Source organism: Protobothrops mucrosquamatus, unplaced genomic scaffold, assembly GCF_001527695.2.
Source record: "Protobothrops mucrosquamatus isolate PMUCROS unplaced genomic scaffold, P.Mucros_1.0 scaffold5, whole genome shotgun sequence".
NCBI classification, from domain to species: Eukaryota; Metazoa; Chordata; class Lepidosauria; order Squamata; family Viperidae; genus Protobothrops; species Protobothrops mucrosquamatus.
The window spans coordinates 2,776,568-2,794,862 of record NW_015386392.1 but is presented as its reverse complement, the minus strand read 5'-3'; the positions used below and the strand labels follow the sequence as shown (position 1 = coordinate 2,794,862).

At 41.1% G+C, this 18,295-nt stretch overlaps 1 protein-coding gene across 2 annotated transcripts in view; it reads right to left on the bottom strand.

Annotated features, from left to right (window-relative positions):
• Positions 1 to 18,295, bottom strand: part of PRKAG2 (protein kinase AMP-activated non-catalytic subunit gamma 2) — a 236,948-nt gene that overhangs the window by 42,751 nt on the left and 175,902 nt on the right. For both annotated transcript variants that reach the window (XM_015832534.1, XM_015832533.1), the window contains one exon: positions 140 to 206. In XM_015832534.1, coding sequence (XP_015688020.1) covers positions 140 to 206 — 67 coding nt within the window. The remainder of the gene's footprint in view (positions 1 to 139; positions 207 to 18,295) is intronic.

Below are 18,295 nucleotides of genomic sequence, written 5' to 3'. Positions count from 1 at the left end.
CCACCTGCCTACGCCGCTCCGCTGCCTCTCAGCCCCCGTCCTCACATCCGCGGGTCTCAATCACCTGGGGACCCGCCTTCCCCGCCCCCCAATTCCACCGCAGCCCCGCAGGGCTCGCCCAGCGGCGCCCGCGCCTTACCTTCATCCTCGAGCTCCAGTTTCTCCAGCATCCCTTCGGAAGCGGCCGGGGACTGAAGCGGCCCTGCCTGCAGAAGGGCGGGGAGGGAGACACAAGAGAGAGACGGCGGGATCAGCGGCATCCAGGCGCGGAGCTCACCCGACTCGCCGCGGCATTCCCGGCAGGCGCCCACGCGAGGCGGGGTGAGGCTCGATGGACGGACGCTCCAGGAAGGGGAATGGGCAAGGGGAGGAGCCGAGGCATCGCGGAGGGAGGGAGCCGGGAGGGCTTCCCCGCCCCCCGCCCCATCCCCCGGCCTTCCCGCCCCCGCCGGGCCCGCTGCGTCCCCTCCGCCTCCCGCAGCATCGGAGACGCCCTCTGCGGAGAGGCGGTTGGAGCTTAACGGATCCCGAGTGAACGTTGGCGCGTTTCAATTTCCATCTCGAGATACCCCCTCCTCCTCCTCCTCCCCCCCTCCCCCCTGAGGGGAGCCGAGTGGAACATTCCAGCCGGGCCCCGCTTGGTTTGCACCTTAGAGGGGGGGAAAGGGCAGCTACCACTCCGCGTTCAAAAAGGAGGGGAGGGGGACGCTTCCTAACGCCAGACAGTCAGCCAAAGCCCGTTTTGCCTTCGCTTCACCTCTGCTTCCAGAAGCAGGCAGGAGCTTCTCCGTTTTAAAACACTTTGCGGGGATGGGAGTAGAGGCCACAGGCATCTCCCGTTCTCTTCTCTTCCCGCCCCCCCCCCTCAGCTGACGTTGGTATTGTCTATGTCCATTCACCTTCCTGGAGGGAAGAGGCTGCACGTTGCAATACTATGGAAAGGGTCACGATGGGAAAGGGCGTTAATTTTACTAGGATAACTGCATTATTTCTTGCAGGCCGAGATGTGCAAGCAGATTTAACAAATGGGTCAGTTGTCCTGATAGCATAGCAGAGGTTATGTGAGTCATTTGTACTTCCTTGCTGCTCCTCACAGAAAGACATAATTTCTGTAGCACCTGTTGCTTTATAACTGCCTGAACTCCCAGGTTTAGCGATAAATCTCAATGGATGCATCCAGACAACACCTGAAACCCAAACTCAACAGCCCAACTTACAGCTTATGAACCAGGACCCCACGTATGCAGCCTTTATCTTCACCTTAAAAGCTTTCATATCTGAGCTGCAAGAATCCAGATGCCCTTAGGGTTGGCAACAAAGAATTAGATTTTTCCTTATGACTTTGATGCTAACCTGAGATATGAATTTTTGCAAGCCAGAACTGATGCCATTCCTGCAAATAAGAGAAGGTCTGCCTCATGCTACATTGATTAGGTTAGCTTCCTTTCTCATTTAACTGAACAGGAATAATAACAATTGATCCTTCAACATGTCCTTAAAGCATCCACATATATCAGTTTTTAACCATCCAGACTAACAATTACTTATTTTAGTTTTTAATACCTAACCTGCTGTTTTTTCCAGGCTGATGCTCCCAGGGTGATTGACAGATCATTAAAAATCTCTGACTTTAGATTCACCTGGTGCTCTACAACATTGGATGATTTCCAGGTATTTGTACCCACTTTTTTTTTTTGCATTCTTCATGTAAGAAAGATATTTGTCTTACATCTATTCTGGTTTATGGCATCCATTGTTCCCTTATATTTCTCCCTGCCAAATTCTAAGTACCTCTAACAACATTAAAGGGCTTCTAAAGGTAGGTACTACAGCAGTTTTATTCTTAGTCATTATAATTAAGAATCTCTACAGTTCTCTTGGCAGAATTTTTTAAAAGTAATTTATCCTTGTCTATTTCTTCCAATGGCTGAGAGAAAGGGACTAGCTTAAAGACTTCCAGATTAGAGCCTATGGTTGCTAACCAGGTGTCTTAACCACTATGCCCAACTCATTCAAAACTACAATTTATAAATATTGCATATTATTTACACATTATTCAATTTTGAATAGTCAATGAATTAACATTGTTAAAGAAAAGGTCTTATTCTTAAGAATGGAATGTCTACACAAAAACAAACTTGTTATCTAAAGAAAACAATATCAAATTTCAAATAAACAAATCTTATAATTTCCTTCAAAACTAAAAGCTGTATCAATTGGTTTTTTAGAAACTGATTATTAAGCTTCAATGTTTTTCAAATCAGGTTTTGTATAAACTGGAATTAAATGTTGATCAACTTCAGAGGAAGTTGCTCAATATGGTGGTGTTTTTTAGCTAATACACTCTCTTGCCAAAATTTGAGATTTTGCCCATATTTAATCCAAGTTAAATTTGCCATTCTTTCAATACAATCCCAGCTATGTTTCAAAACATAGATTACTAGATAATCCATGCCCTATTGCAGTGGTGGCGAACCTATGGCACAGGTGCCAGAGGCGGCACTCAGAACCCTCTCTGTGGGCACGCGCGCTGTTGCCCCAGTCCTAGGACTTCAGCTGGGTTTTATAAAACCTTTTTGCTTTAGGCTTCTGCTGCCGTGTGCAAAAAAGAAAAAGGTTCAATCAATCAGTCAATTTCAACTTCTTGCGGGAAAAAAAAGATCTTGCAAAGTTGGAATTGATTGATTGAACTTTTTAGTCCCACCCAGTCTGCCGTTACCACCACAGCCACACCCACCCAATAGGCCACACACCCCCAATTGACCACACCCAGCCAATGGGCCACACCCACCCGGCACCCGATGATGCATAAGTAGGTTTTGGGTTGCTGTTTGAGCACTTGGCCTCTAAAAGGTTCGCCATCACTGCCCTATTGGGTTATCATTGCAGTTATTTCTTGGCCAGATTCCTCAACGCCTTCAACAAGGCAGAGCTTCTAAAATACTGGGAAAAAGTTCTTAAAAATTTCTGGGGGATAATCATGGGCTTGAAAATAGCTCATGTTGAACTGTACAGGAGAGTCAACCATCAGCAGCAGGCCACAGGAAATGTTTTATGACAGTTTGTACGTCATAAAAAACTTTATGATCATTTTTACGTCATAAACTGTTCTATAAAATTTATCAAATTTCAGTTCCATAGGACTCATGGGTCCTACATTTTGGATGCATTCTATAAGGTAGCCCATTTGAAGTAACGCGGTTCAAAAAATTTGGTCCTGTGATGCAAAAGTTCATCTACTTAATGGTTACAGATATGAGAGTTATAGGAGTAATAGATATTTCATACAAAGCATGCTTATCCAGAATTTTAGCATCTGTAAAGAAAGAGATAATCTGTATAGTAATATAGTGTCACTGGCACTATATCTGCCTATTAATCTTCTGATTTAATAGGTAATACACACATAAAGGCTGGATTCAGTTATTTCACTATGCTAGCGTTTTTCAACTTTACCAAGTTTTAAGATGTGCAGAGTTCAACTCCTGGAATTCCCAACCAGCAGAGGGTTTAAAGTTGCCAAGGTTGAAAAACATTGCATAAGCTATTCCTCGACTAAACCATCACCGTTTAGATTTGTGCAAAGTATTCCAATGTGCGCATTTACTAAGGTAAAACTAAGTAAACTACACTGTGGCTTATCACAATATCTGAAAATGTTTTACTTATTTCAAAAAAAATAGTGCTTAATACTTTTATATCCTAAAAGTACTAATGACTAATTCTAAAATATATTAAGATTAAAGCGCTGCTCAAAATTATTAATACTAAATATCAATAAGAAATGAATCTTATTTTAACCTGATTTCATCAGCCTATTGACACTGTATCATATAAAACTCTCCCATTTCCAGATTCTCCATAAATATTTTTCCCTATTCTGTTTTAATTTATTCTCCTTTATGCAGTATATGCCATTAAAACCAAGTAATTATTGAAGAAGAATAAAAAACTTTCTTTGCATGCCAGTAATTCTAAGAAATTTTGATTCTAAGAAATTCAGAGTATTTGTTTTAAAGTTAAGTTTTATACAGGTAGTGCTAGACCTATGACTATTCATTTAATGAAATGAAGTTACAAAGGTGCTCAAAAAAGTGACTTACAGTCGGTCCTCATACTTAAAATCTGCAGCACCCCTGCGACCACATGATCAAAATTTAGAAGCTTGGCAACCGGTATGTATTTACAAAGGTTGCAGTGTCCTGGGTCATGTGATCACCATTTGTGACTTTCCCGGAGGCTTCCAATAAGCAAAGTCAATAGGAAAAGTCATATTCGCAATGACTGTGGCAAAAAAGGTTGTAAAATCAGGTGTAACTCACTTAATGACTACAACACTTAGTGATGGAAACTCCAGTCCCAATTGTAGTCATAAATCAAATACTACCTATATGTTGTCATGCATTTGACAGTTTTCCATTATTAAAATATCTCTCTATCATTTGATTAATATGCAGAAGAGTTTGTCTGATTCTATTTTCCTGTCATTGTTTCCCTTGTTCTTGCTTATTTTTTTATTATGTTTCTCCATCATGTATGTATGTATGTATGTATGTATGTATGTATGTATGTATAAATGTATGTATAAATGTATGTATATATGTGTCTGTCTACCTACCTACCTATCATCTCTTGTCTTGAACTGTTTGAAAATGCAATCCTAAAATGATTCCCATTAAAATAGGTTGCTGTGATGGCACTATAGGCATGTGAGCAAATCAACACCAAAAGAGACAGACTTTCAATTGCACAGGTTATGGCCACTGTCTTTAGTTTGCAGAAAATCAGAGCTGCAAATAAATCCAGATGATCAGAGCTGCAAACAAATCACAATGAAAAGCTGCTCAGCCAATGGCAATCTTTATTTAAGCATCAGCAATAGTCCGCTCAGTAATATTTACTTTGAAGTAATCTGTCTCCCTCTTGATACTTGTTATTTTAGTTCCATTGTCCCTGCCAGCATAGAATTATCAGAGTTATAATTATAACTTATAATCTAAAACATCTGGAGTATATTAGGCTGCATAGCCCTTCTAGTACTTTGATTCATGCAATATAATGGAAAAAACCAGGATTTTTTTCAGGCCATAACAAGATGGCTTTAAAGATACAGGAAATCAGTTGATTGCCTGGTCATTTTTTTTTCAAGAATGTAAGGGAAACTTATTTCTATGCACTTGTTATTTTGTAGTTTCTTCATGCAGATAACTAATTATCACTTTATGTAACTCCCATAAATAATAAACCTGGCTTGTCAATAATGGCTTTGCAACAATAAAAACTAACCCTGGATAAAGCGGGTTCTATTGCTAAGGTGACTGTCCAGTTATACCTGTGTAATTTGTTCATTTTTAACAACTTTAATTCACTGTGATTACATTATTTAAACCAGATTCTTTTTAATTTTTCCTTACTGTTAGATTGAGTTAACATTAAAGCCCCTGATCATCAGTGGCAATATCTGTATACCCAAAATCTGTTTCCTCTTTGTTCCTGTGCTGTGGCAACTGACAACATGGCAGTTTACTAACCTCCTTGAATGCAGAACATAGTGCTTTCAAGTGAGCCACCATGTAAAGAATACAAATCTTGAAGGAGGTCTTTACCCATGAGATTTAAACTGCTTTAACTCAACCAGTCTCCAATTAAGAAACACACCAAAATCTTAATTAAATTTACTTATTTTCCACTTCTCAGAACTTAAGCACAGCTGTTCAGATGCAGGCTTGCAATTCTGAAAGTTTGCATGGCTAGAGGAAGGAACTTAAAAGAGCTCTTTGGCCAATTTGACCATTTTTATTTATAGGCACCAATTTTCAAATAGTTGCAATTGTTTGTCCTTCCTATATAAGGCAAGGTGGGGACTTCTGTCTTGTAATACAGGCTTTGCTTTTTCTAAGCTATCCAAGGTCCACCAGCTGGAGCCACCAGAAACAAAATTGGGCAAGTCTCAGTTTAGCACAGTCCAGAAATTTATTGCCAAGGTTTTTAATTATTTCACACACAAAAAAACCCCCTCCTTCCTGGCTTCCTTCCAGATTTTTAGTTCCAAGTTGAGTTTGATAAGGACATCGGCTCCTTGCTATTTTTATACAAATGGTAAAGAAACAGTGGGTGATTTGCAAGTCATCCAGATATTGATTCATACCTGGCCACCCGTTATAGAGGGGCTCCACAATTCCCAGATACTGTAACACACTCCTGTCATGCTGCAGGAAAGATTTTTTAAAGAACCACTCAGCAGCAGAGCTCACAGAACAGAAGCAGTCAGGACAGCAAAATTTTAAATTAGAACCTAAAATAGTTACAATACAGGTAGTCCTTGATTTATGACCATAATTGAGCCAGGAATTATGGTTGTAAGTCATGCCGTTGTTAAGTATGTTACAATGTTTTCTGCTGCAGTCATTAAGTAAATCACCATAGTCATTAGGCAAATGCTGCTGTCATTAAGCAAATCCCTTGAGCATTGTTCTGCCAGAAATTAAGCACTGATTTTCAACAAAAAGAGGTAAATCGTGGTCATATGACTGCAGAACGCTGCAAACAGCTGTAAATATAGTCTGACTGCTGTGCCAAAATCTGATCATGTGTCTAGGGGGGGTAGACCAGTCACCATCAGCCCGGGGGGAGGGAGTTGAGAGACAAAGGCCAGTCTAGGAACTTTAAAGGCCAGTCTAGGAACTTCAAATCTGGATTGTAAGTAGCCATGGGGTGATTTGTCATAACTTTGAACAGTTGCTGAGCAACCAGTTGTAAATTGAGGACTATCTTGTACTTTTTTTTTAAAGTCTTACAAACATCTCCCTCACAGTGAGAACTCTTAGGTGCCTGTCCCTCATTTTAGAAAAACATTTAAATGTCAAGCTGTGACTAAGTTCCACGAAATCGAAGTTTAGCAACAATATCCCAATGAAGGAACTGTCAACTCAAATAACCAAACAGCAAACAACAGCCTAATCATGGAACTACCAAGAGGAAAACAACACTCCCACCAACATTGACAGAGCAAGCCACTAATAAGGGCGGGCAGCTCTGGCCCCTTTACAACCTGTGAATTTCAGCTCCCAGAATTCCTGAGCCAGCCACCCTCACGGGAATTTCTGGGAACTCTATAGATCATAAAGGAGCCATAGTTACCTACCTCTGCACTTGTACATACACAGAGAGCAGTGTGCAGCAGCAGCCAAAAAAAAGCTAATACAATCCTGGGTTGCATAAACAGAGCCATAGAATCAAGATCACATGCAGTATTAGTACTGATTTATAAAACTCTAGTAACACCCACACCTAGAATACTGCAACCAATTTTGGTCACCATACTACAAAAAAGATGTTGAGACTTTGGAAAAAGTTCAGAGAAGAGCAACTAAAATGACCAAAGGCCTGGAGACTAAAACATATGAAGAACGGCTGCAGGACTTGGGTTTGGCTAGTCTAAAAAAAAGAAGAAACGGGTGACATGATAGCAGTATTCCAGTATTTGAGGGGCTGCCACAAGGAAGAGGGAGTCAAACTATTCTCCAAAGCACCAGAGGGCAGGACAAGAAACAATGGTTGGAAACTGTCCAAAGAAAGAAGCAACCTGGAATTAAGGCGAAGCTTCCTAACAGTGAGGACAATTAACTAGTGGAATAGTTTGCCTTCAGAAATCGTGGGTGCTCCAACACTAGAAGTTTTTAAGAAGAGACCAGACAGTCACTTGTCTGAAATGGTACAGGTTCTCCTGCTTGAGCAGGGGGCTGGACTAGAAGACCTCCAAGGTCTTTATTCTATTCTATTCTATTCTATTCTATTCTATTCTATTCTATTCTATTCTATTCTATTCTATTCTATCCCATCCCATCCCATCCCCACTCCCTTCTAGCACTAATGGTCTTACTAGTTTAGTAATGAAAAATCTGCAAGAAAATATCCAAGCTTAAAGAGCACCAAGCACTGTATTTCAACCAAGAAAAATGTAATATAGTCAAATATTTGCACATACTACATGACCTATTAACACTATCAGATGGATAAAAACAGGACAGTAAAAAGAAAAGAAATTTTCTCAAAACCTTTAGTCATGTCTGGTGGCTACACTGGATTGCTATACTTAAATCATTAGATTATATACACCCTCAGCCTGATGAACCTACCAACAACATATATGAATATTCTAAATATTCTATATGGGTGCAATTCTGAAATATGTCCACCATGCACATCTATTTACATTTTTAATGCTATTCAAATACATCTTATTTCCTCTTAGCTTTAATGACCCCGTCGACTGTGGGTTTTTTTTAAGTACCAGAGAGCTGACTGGTATCTAAACTTGATTTCCATGATGTTCTCATTAACTGAATTAATTCCAATTACATGAATTATTAATTACAATCTATATGTTGCATACTTCAAGTAATTCTGAGTGGCCTATAATGTGGGTTCTTTGTTATTAATTTGTTACCAAAGTATTTTATTCAAGTAATTCATTTTTTTCCTTTTCACTTGCTGGCTTTCAGCGTAATATATTTGTGTGAACTTGCCATGATGGTTTATAAATCATATGTTCAATAAACCATAGCAGAGGTAGTTTAGAACAGTGTTTTTGAACCTTAGCAACTTTAAAATGTGTGGACTTCAACTCCCAGAATCTCCTGGTTAGTATGCTGACTGGAGAATTCTGGGAGTTGAAGTCCATATAGATAGTCGAGTTACAACCATTCATTTAGAGACCAGTCAAAGTTACAAAGCCACTGATAAAAGTAACTTATGACTGATTTTCAGACAACCATTGCAGCATCCCTATAGTCACATGATCAAAATTCAGGCCCTTGGTAAATGACATAGGAGCTGTGATGTGCAGTGATTAGAATGCAGCATTGCAGGCTAACTCTACCCACTGCCAGGAGTTCGATCCTGATCAGCTCAAGGTTAACTCAGCCTCCCATCCTTCCAAGGTCAGTAAAATGAGGACCCAGATTGTTGGGGGCAATATGCTGACTCAGAAAACTGCTTAGAGAGAGCTGTAAAGCACTGTCAAGCGGTATATACGTTTAAGTGCTATTGCTATTTATGACAGTTGCACTGCCGTTGGGTCATGTGATCATCTTTTGCAACTACTGACAAACCAACTCAATTGGGAAGCCAGGTTCACTTAACAATTGTGTTACTAATTTAACAACTGCAGCGATTCACTTAACAACAGTGGCAAGAAAAGTCATAAAATAGGCAAAACTCTCTTAACTGTCCTTGCTTAGAAATAGAAATGTTGGGCTTAATTATGGTTGTAAGTCGAGGACCACCTATACATTTTAAAGTTACCAAGGTTGAAAAATCAATTTTTCAATTTTTCAATTTCAACTGATTTAGAACAAAAAACAATACAGAATGTGAAGATGTAAGCAGTAACATCATAGTCTGATTGTTGCAATACTGATAAATAATATTAAATATTCATCAAAAATACACAAACAAAAATATTCTACAGCATTATGCTAGGATTTTCAGAATCCTGTATAAATTTGAATTCTATTATGTCACAATATTCTTCTTAGAGCTATTAATATATTGTGACATTATATGAACTTCATTAGTCATGGAAAAATTCTATTTTATAAAAGGAAAGCACACCGTTTATTATACATTTAGAACAAAAATAGTTCAAATCTGTATTTCACCAGCACTTCCTTTTAGAGCAGAAAGTGCTTTTTTTGTGGCAAAGTTATTAGAAACTGCTACTTTCAGTAAGAATGCTGATGAAAAAAGCCACAGCTCAGTGTCAGCCAAAGACTGCTTAATGTAATATGAATGAGATTTTTTTTTTTTTTTAAAAAATAGAATGTGGTAGTAATATTGGAATGCAATTCAACTAATACTAAAGCTTTGGCTATTATCTCAACTGTAACTAAGCTCTTGATCTAGAACAGGGGTGTCAAACTGCCGGCCTGCGGGCCGGACGCGTCATCCGGAAGCCACACCCACCCCATTGTTGGCAATGGCAAAATCAGCCCGATACGTTGTGCGACGTAACGTGACGTCGCGAGTTTGACATGTCTGATCTAGAAGCAGTTTAAGACCTTTATTGTAAAAATCTTTTGGTTATATACCAACACAGTTTACAAAAGAAATGCATTTTCACCACCAGTTTTCCCCGATATAATTCTTTCTGGTTGCGGGTTTGGAGTTATTTTTTTATACATAATGTTCAGAGAATTGCTTTCTAAAATTTGGAGGATTCTGCTCAATTTGTTAGCATGCTAGCAAACTAATAAGTAAATAACAAAAAAGAGTTGCTTCTCCAGCAAGGTGGGTGGCATTAAATAAATAAACATAATATTACATAAAATACAGTATATAACCACATTAAAATGTTTGCATTTGAATTTTAGAAGTGCAGTTTAGTAAATTCATATCCAAAGGTGAACTGAATGAAATCTTCCCATTCCTACTGCCTGTAAGGAATATTGGCCTTTGCTATCGGATGACAAAGACAATGCCGTATCAGAGGTTATTAGTTCCCCAACAGAAATTATGAGCTTCAGTTTTTAGGGTTCTTAAAATGCTACCATACTCTGACTTAGGGGACCTCACTCTTATTTCCAAAAATGCCTCTGGGTTGGTTGCCAAGCACCCAAAATGCAATCATATGACAGGGGAAGCCATCAGAATTTTGAATCTGAGTTGTAGGTATTCCTGGGGTAGTCAGTCATAACTTTAAACAGTCACTAAATGATCAATTGTAAATTGAGGACTACCTCTACCTGGTATTAATTTCATTTACTGAGCACCAGAGATTCAACATAATCTCAAAACAGAGACAGGAACACTCAATTTATATATTGTTTTCATATAATTGTAAAAGCAATGGTCTAAACTATTGGTATCGCCTTATTCAGTGTTTTGGCTTTTCAAGGTTTGGAAAAGTTACTGTCCCCAACACACAATTTTCATTTCAACACCTGCATATACTTAGGCCAGGAGATACAAAAGCAAATGTTTTGACTAAATCCAGTGGTTATATATTAATCACTAGGTGGCTAGGTAGAGGCCCAAGAACCTTGTCACAGCTAGAGAGCCTGCATAGCGTACAATTATTCAAGCGTTTTGAGAGAAGTCATGGCTGCTGTTTATGCAGAAAACAAAAACACTTACTAAAAATTCTTTGAACTTAGCCCCAAACAGAGAAGGCAGTAGTTGGATTAAAATAGTCTTTGCTATGTTGATATCTGTGCAGGGTGCACAAAACATCATGCATCACCACGACAAGAATGCACAAATGATGTAGTCTGCATCACTGCTGCAACTACATCTATGGAGCATCTTTTGAACTTTGAATAGGCAACTGTGCTTTCTCTTATAGATAATCCTTGACTTAACAACCATTAATTTAACAACCATTAATTTAGCAACCATTCAATGTTATAATGGCACTGAAAAAAATGACTTACAACCGTTGAAGCATCCCCATGGTCACACGATCAAAATTTGGGTGTTTGGCAACCTGCATGTATTTATGGTGGTTGCAGCATGCTGTGGTCACATGGTTGCCATTTGCAACCTTTCCATCCAGCTACTGACAAGGGAATCCTGCTTACTGATTTGCTTTGCTTAACAATTGTGGCAAAAAAAGATCATAAAATAGGACTCAACCTACTTAAAATCTGCCTTGCTTAGCAATGGAGATTCTGGTTCCAATGGTCATACTTTGAGGACTACCTGTGCCTCTATTTAAAAAAAAAAGAAAAAAGAAAAATCCATTTTTTATAAGCTTGGCAGGTTAAAGGCTGAAGGAATTCCCATTTAAATGCAAATCACCCACACCAATCTTAATTCCCAAACAGTCACAAAAGGTACTTTTCCCACCATTTGTGAATGTATCATATGCCACAATTATAGTTTTGCAAAGGTTAAGTTTCCACTCCAATTCTTCTCTCATGATTTAAATTGTGATATTTCAAATTCCAACAGAATAAAGCTTTAAATCTATTATGAAGCTGTTTCTCCCTTCTAGCTAAATTGAAAAATTACTGCTTCTTGAATTCAAGCTTTTTCTCTTCTTTTAAACTCTCAGTTTTTCAGAGTTTCTGATGTTTCCGTACTCTAATAATACTATCTATTAAGACCTTTTATTTCTGAATAGGTTAACCCTAAAGCTGACCAACAAATCACTATTTATGAGTATCTACATGTACAAATTGTGAAATTTAGAAGTTGCTTTCAAAATGGAATAGTATAGCAATCTGAAACAGGGTGGATGATTACTTATTTTCCCCAATCATTCTTGTGGATCTGAATTCTGTCTCTATATTTAAATTAGCAAATATATCTACAGCAGTGGAAACTATAATTCTAACAATTGAAAATATCATCATCAAAAATTCAAATAAAGCAGAAATCTTGGCTAAATTGCTGAATATTAACTGCAATCGTACCTACTGCAAAAAAAAAAAAAAAAGAGCTAGTCTTGTTTTGGGAATTCCTGATCATCCCCAACTATTAACCACATGGAACCTTGTTTAGCTCTTCTTAGTTCATCCAAAGTCAGGGTCATGGTTAAATCTGACATCTGCACTGGCTGAATCAAACTGTTAACACATTACCAGTATTCTCAAATACACCTAAATTTACTCAGGTATATTTCTGGGGGAAAAATGCTTTTGTTTTGGAATTTATCAGCAAGAAGATATAGAGATTGGGTTCACAAATTATGCTAATCCATAGTTTAACCATAGTTTCTTGAATAAAGTGGCTGGAATCACATTACAAAGGCCATAAGCCATGGTTTCAAGCCATAATGGCTCAATTCATTTTATATATTTATGAACAAATAGTTCTTGACTTATGACCACAATTGAGCCCTAAATTTCCATTGCTAACCGAGGCAGTTATTAAGTGATTTTTGCCCCATTTTATAACCTTTCTTGCCTCTTGTGTTAAGTTAGTAACATGATTGTTAAATGAATCTGGCATTCCCCACTGACTTTGCTTGTCAGAAGGTCACAAAACGGGGTAGCATGACCCTGGGATACTACAACCGTCATAAATACATGCCAGTTGCCAAGTGCCTGAGTTTTGATCATGTGACCATGGGGATGCTGCAGTTGGTTGTAAATGTGAAAAACTGTCATAAATCACTTTTTCACTGCTGTTGTTACTTCAAATGGACACTATATATATTGTAAGTCAAGGACTACCTATATTTATTTTTATTTATATCCTGCCTTTATTTTTAAAAAATAAATCAAAGCAGTGAAGATAGCTATTTTTTTTTTCCTCCTTCCTATTTTCCCAATCCTTTGAGGTGGATTGGGCTGAGAGAGAAGGACTGGTCCAAAGTCCCCCAGCCAGCTTTCTAGTCCAAGGTGGGACTAGAACTCACAATCTCCTGGTTTCTAGCCTAGTGCCTTAACCACTAGACCCATTTGGACCATATAATCATATAATCTATAACATAATCTGAACATAATTTATAATTTATTAAGTTCTTAGAGACTAGATCTGAAATGGTATCTGTTTACATTTTTTCCAGTAATTTAGCCTTTCAAACTGCTTCTAAGGAAGGGAGCTTTGTTTTTTGTAGTTTATCTGGGGAGATTTCTCTTCTGGTTCTCTTCTACATTCAGTATCTTTTCACCCACATTTTTATTTTCCAGACAAATCACATGCATTAAGAATGCAGGCAATTAAGATCTATGCTTTACTTTGTGCCTTACAAGGAACTAGCAGAAAGCAGGATTCAGTCAGTCATTAAGTCTGACACAGCATCTCCCACTGAAAAATAAATCAGCCACTTTGACTGTTTTTTGGCCCCAGGGAACACTGCAGACTCTAGCTGGATCCAACTGATGTGAGAGATCTGGCTAAGGGAATAGGGAAGCTGATATAAAGTGAATGGCATCTTAAGAGCGTAAAGCAATGAAGTTAATGACTAGGATTTTCCCACCACAAAAATGAAACACTTCTACAACACAACCATAGAAGCAACCAGAACCAAAGTGGAAAGTCAGTTGCTTATTCACCAGTTACATTACAAGACACTGGAAGATTGTTCTATCTAACATAATCTCTGAGCAGATAATTCCATATTCAGCATAATTGCACAAAATCCCTGTTCAAGAAAACTGATCACATTTCTGAAAAGGGTGCAGAGAATGCTAAGAATTTGAAATGTTTTGTGCTTAAAATACCTCATTTCAAGGTCAAAACAATTATTTTGAGTTGGTGAGGATCTATTTTGACTTTTCCCAAAGAGCTAAATTTCCGGAAAGTTGGAACAGCCCGTTTTCAAGATAATTGATTCTAACTCAACATTGGGTGTAATCAATTCACAACCTGTGGACTTCAACTTCCAAAACTCCCAAGACAACTGGCTCAGGAATTCTGGGAGTTGAAATCCACAGATCATAAAGTTGCCGTAGTTGTCACCTCTGCTCTATGTGAATTAAGAAAACATTAATAGAGAGTGATTGGAGTAAGAGTACACAATAAGTATTTCTGAAATTATAAAACATCTTTTCCTTCTCCAGCAGGATGACTGAAGAATCCACCAATGGGTTATTTCAGTCCTCCTGCCCAATCAGACTAAGTTGTCAAGTTGTCACGCCCCCTCTTTGCCTGGGACTTCCCAGTTTCATCTTAGTCTTTCGCCCATGACGACGTGAAACTTGACGCTCAGTGTGATTGAATAGCAGGTCAGACTAGATATTATTATTCCATTGTGGATTCTTCTTCTAGAAGTTGGGGGAATTAGGGGGATTATTCGCTTCCCTGGGAGAGCTGAATCCTTCTTTCCCTTTCCATTCAGGGATAGTGTCACATTCCCCTTCAGGATAAGGGGAGGGGTTTCTTCCCTGAATTCAGCAGCCTGCTGAATTGTTCCAACTCCTTGCCTACTGCAGTGGGGGGGGGGGGAATTTCCCTTCGTTGCAGGCAGAGGGGGATCGCTTCTCTCTCTCTCCCCCCAGCAAGCACGCGTGTTTCTGGGCTGGTAACTGCAGTTTGGAGGCCACGTGGCTTCTGTAATCGGGCCCGGTTACTGAATTCCTTAACGGCCGCCATTTTGAATGCGCGGAGATCAATTTTCGTCGAATTTTTTTCTAACCATAGCATTGCTTAGTTCACGGGGGGAGATTATTGTTTGTCTCCTGGCTGCCGTTGAAAGGGACGAAGCTTCCCTTCTCAGCGGCGAGCCGTTTTTTCGTGCCTAACAGCTGTTAGGTGCGACGGACTAAATTGACTCTGAAAAGCCTCAGTTTTGCTTTATTTGTTTCTGGGTACCTTCTGACTGCAGGCCTCATCCTATTATCGCTCGCTCCCCCCCCCCTTCCCCACCGGAGCTCAGGGCGTCTGCCATTTTGGAGCACCTTCACAGGGAAACGCCCATTATCACCCAGATCAGGACACCATTTTGAAAAATCATTTTCATAACTTCTGCAGTCTCATTCTAGTTAGCACAGTTTAACTGTTATAGTTATCTACTTTTCTATATATGCTCTTGCATAACCTATATTCTCTTTCTCATTGAGCTTAAGTGTTTCAGAGTATTATTCCTACTGAAGGCATCCAATGTCAGCAAGTGTGTGGAATCGTTGCTGAAGCGTCGGTCCTTCAGGCCCTGCTTGCCACATTGCCTATATCTGCCACTCTGCATCTAGTGGTTGCCTCAAGATCCTGACCATTGCCACCATTGTGGGACACGTGTGATTTGTCACCAACTTGGACTCTGGTCCACTGCCGGGTGACGTGCGCTTCAGCGCCTAGCGTGAGCTCAGGTTAGCCAGTGGGCCGGCTCACGCTAATCCACGTGAAGTCAGTCCCTCTTCAGGGGGGCCTCCTGACGTCCCTTGCAGATCGAATCAGTTCCAGAGTTACCTCAGGGGTGCATCTCGATTGATATGGCAGAAACCACTGAGCCACAGTCCTTGGACACAGACAACACCTCTGTCCAAGTTGAGCCGGCATCCGAAGCACCTAGAGGCAAGGCCAAGGCCAAATCAAAGTACGGCAGGAAGGCTGGCAAGGCAAGCGATAGGCAGGCCGACCGAACACACAGAGTCTTGGAGAAGCAATTCTCCCGAACCCAACATTTGTCCGTCGAAAGAGGTAAAACGATGTCAACCACCACACCACCAGACGCAGGAGCGCGTCCACCGCCGACATCGAGAGCTTGGTCTCCTGAGAATGTGCATCAGCAGGTCTTGGCTCAGACCTTTGGTCAGGGAGGACCACGTCTGTTTGGGAAGGACCTTGATCTGCCTGGCCCATCAGCAGCACCCACGGCCGATACCACGCCCACTGCTGCGGGGTTATGACCTCCGCTAGAGCAGTCCTTCTCTGACCAGCTCCAAGTGTTGATTTCGCAGGCTGTGTTCTAAGCCATGGCATCATCGGGTCACCATCCGACGTCTCCCATTACAGTGCCTCCTTCTGTATCCGCTTCTGCACGTCCTTCACTGGATCGTTCAGGTATGATTTCCCCTTCCCAGTCTCCTGAAACTGACTCTTCCAACTTTTCGGATTACGAGGTAGGCAAGGACGGTTGGTCTGATTTTGAGGAACCTACCTATGATTCTCAGCCTATGGGCGAGCTCTTCAATGCTTCCCTCTTCCCTTTCTTGCTACGCAGAGCCTGTGCAGCAGGTAAGCTTTCCTCCCATCCAGATGCAACCCAACAGCCTTCCTCTGATCAGGACACTAATCCCGTTCGCGGTACCTGTGGACAAGCACCTCCAAATTCCGTGCCCCCCTTTGTTCCTACGGAACATTCAGGGGCAATGGGACTCACCTGCAGCTCAGCCTACCCAGGCAGCCTCTGAACGCAAGATAGTGGACATGGCTAAAGACCTGTCAGACTTGTTGGAGGTGCCTAAGGTGGATGAGTCGCTGGCCCAACTTTTTTCGACAGCCAGTCTCCCGGCAGATGTTTCGGACGCCCTTAAGGCGGAAGATAAAAAATCTGAATGGCCTTACGCAAAGTCCACTTGGCATCTGCATGGGCAGCAAAGGCAGCAACAGCCACTTCATTCTTTGCCAGGATTTCCATTACCTGGCTCAGATAGTTGCAGGATAGAATTCCCTTAGAAGAGGTCAGGATCCATCAAGACTTAACCAAGCTAATAGCCACATCCAAGTATATGGCGGACGTCTCTCTACACTCAGCCAGGCACTCAGCCCGGGCAATGGCCTCCAGTGTGGTTGCTAGGAGGCTTCTATGGCTCAAAAACTGGAGGGCCGAGAGCAAGCACAAGTGGCGTGCGGCCACTGCTCCCTTCACGGGTGGCAGATTATTTGGAGAGGCTCTAACGCCATATCTTATAGAAAACAAACAAAAACAAAAGGTTATTTCTCATTTGGCCAGGAGAACTAACAGACGTTTCCTCCCTTATAGTCGCCGGCAGTCCTTTCGGACTGCGGCCTCAGCAGAGCCTGGTCAACCTTACCGAACCCCAGCCCCTAGAACTGAGCGTTCCTTTGACAGCACAAGCTATAGGGACAGAACTCGGTACCAGCCCCAGAACAAGCATTCCTTTCGTGGGAGAGGGGGTCGCCCCTTCCGTCGTGCCAAGTGACTCAAGGGAGACTCCCCCCATTGGCGGAAGACTTACTCTCTCCGCCAATGGGAACGTACAACCACAGACTCCTGGGTTTTGCGCACCATAAGAGAGGGTCTGTCCTTGGAGTTCAAATCCATGCCAATAGATCATTTCGTAGCTTGTCCAGCCATAAGAAAAAGGACTCATGGAAGAAGCCATCCAACACTTACTTTCCATCAAGGCCATAGAGGAGGTTCCCCTGAATCAGGCGGGACTGGGGTATTACTCCATCCTATTTGTTGTGCCAAAATCTTCAGGGGGATGGAGGGCAATTCTCGATCTCAAAGGACTGAACCTCCACCTTCATTACCGGAGGTTCAAAATGCAAACGTTACACTCCATCTTAAACAGTATCAGGCGAGGGGATCTATTGACTTCAATAGATCTAAAGGAAGCATACCTACACATACCCATCCTCCCGGCACATCGCAGATATCTTCGGTTCTGTTACCTCAACCGCCATTTTCAGTACAGGGCTCTGCCATTCGGCCTTTCCTCGGCTCCCAGGGTCTTCACAAAGATCCTGGCAGTACTGGCAGCTCACTTACGTTTGGTCCCAGTAAGGGTTCAGTGTTATCTGGACGACATCCTGATCCAGTCCCTGTCCTATCCAACCACCCAGTCAGATTTGGCCCTCACAATAAAGACCCTTCAGAACCACGGGTTTTTGATAAATTTCGAAAAGAGCCACTTAGCTCCCTCCACCCGTTTATTACATC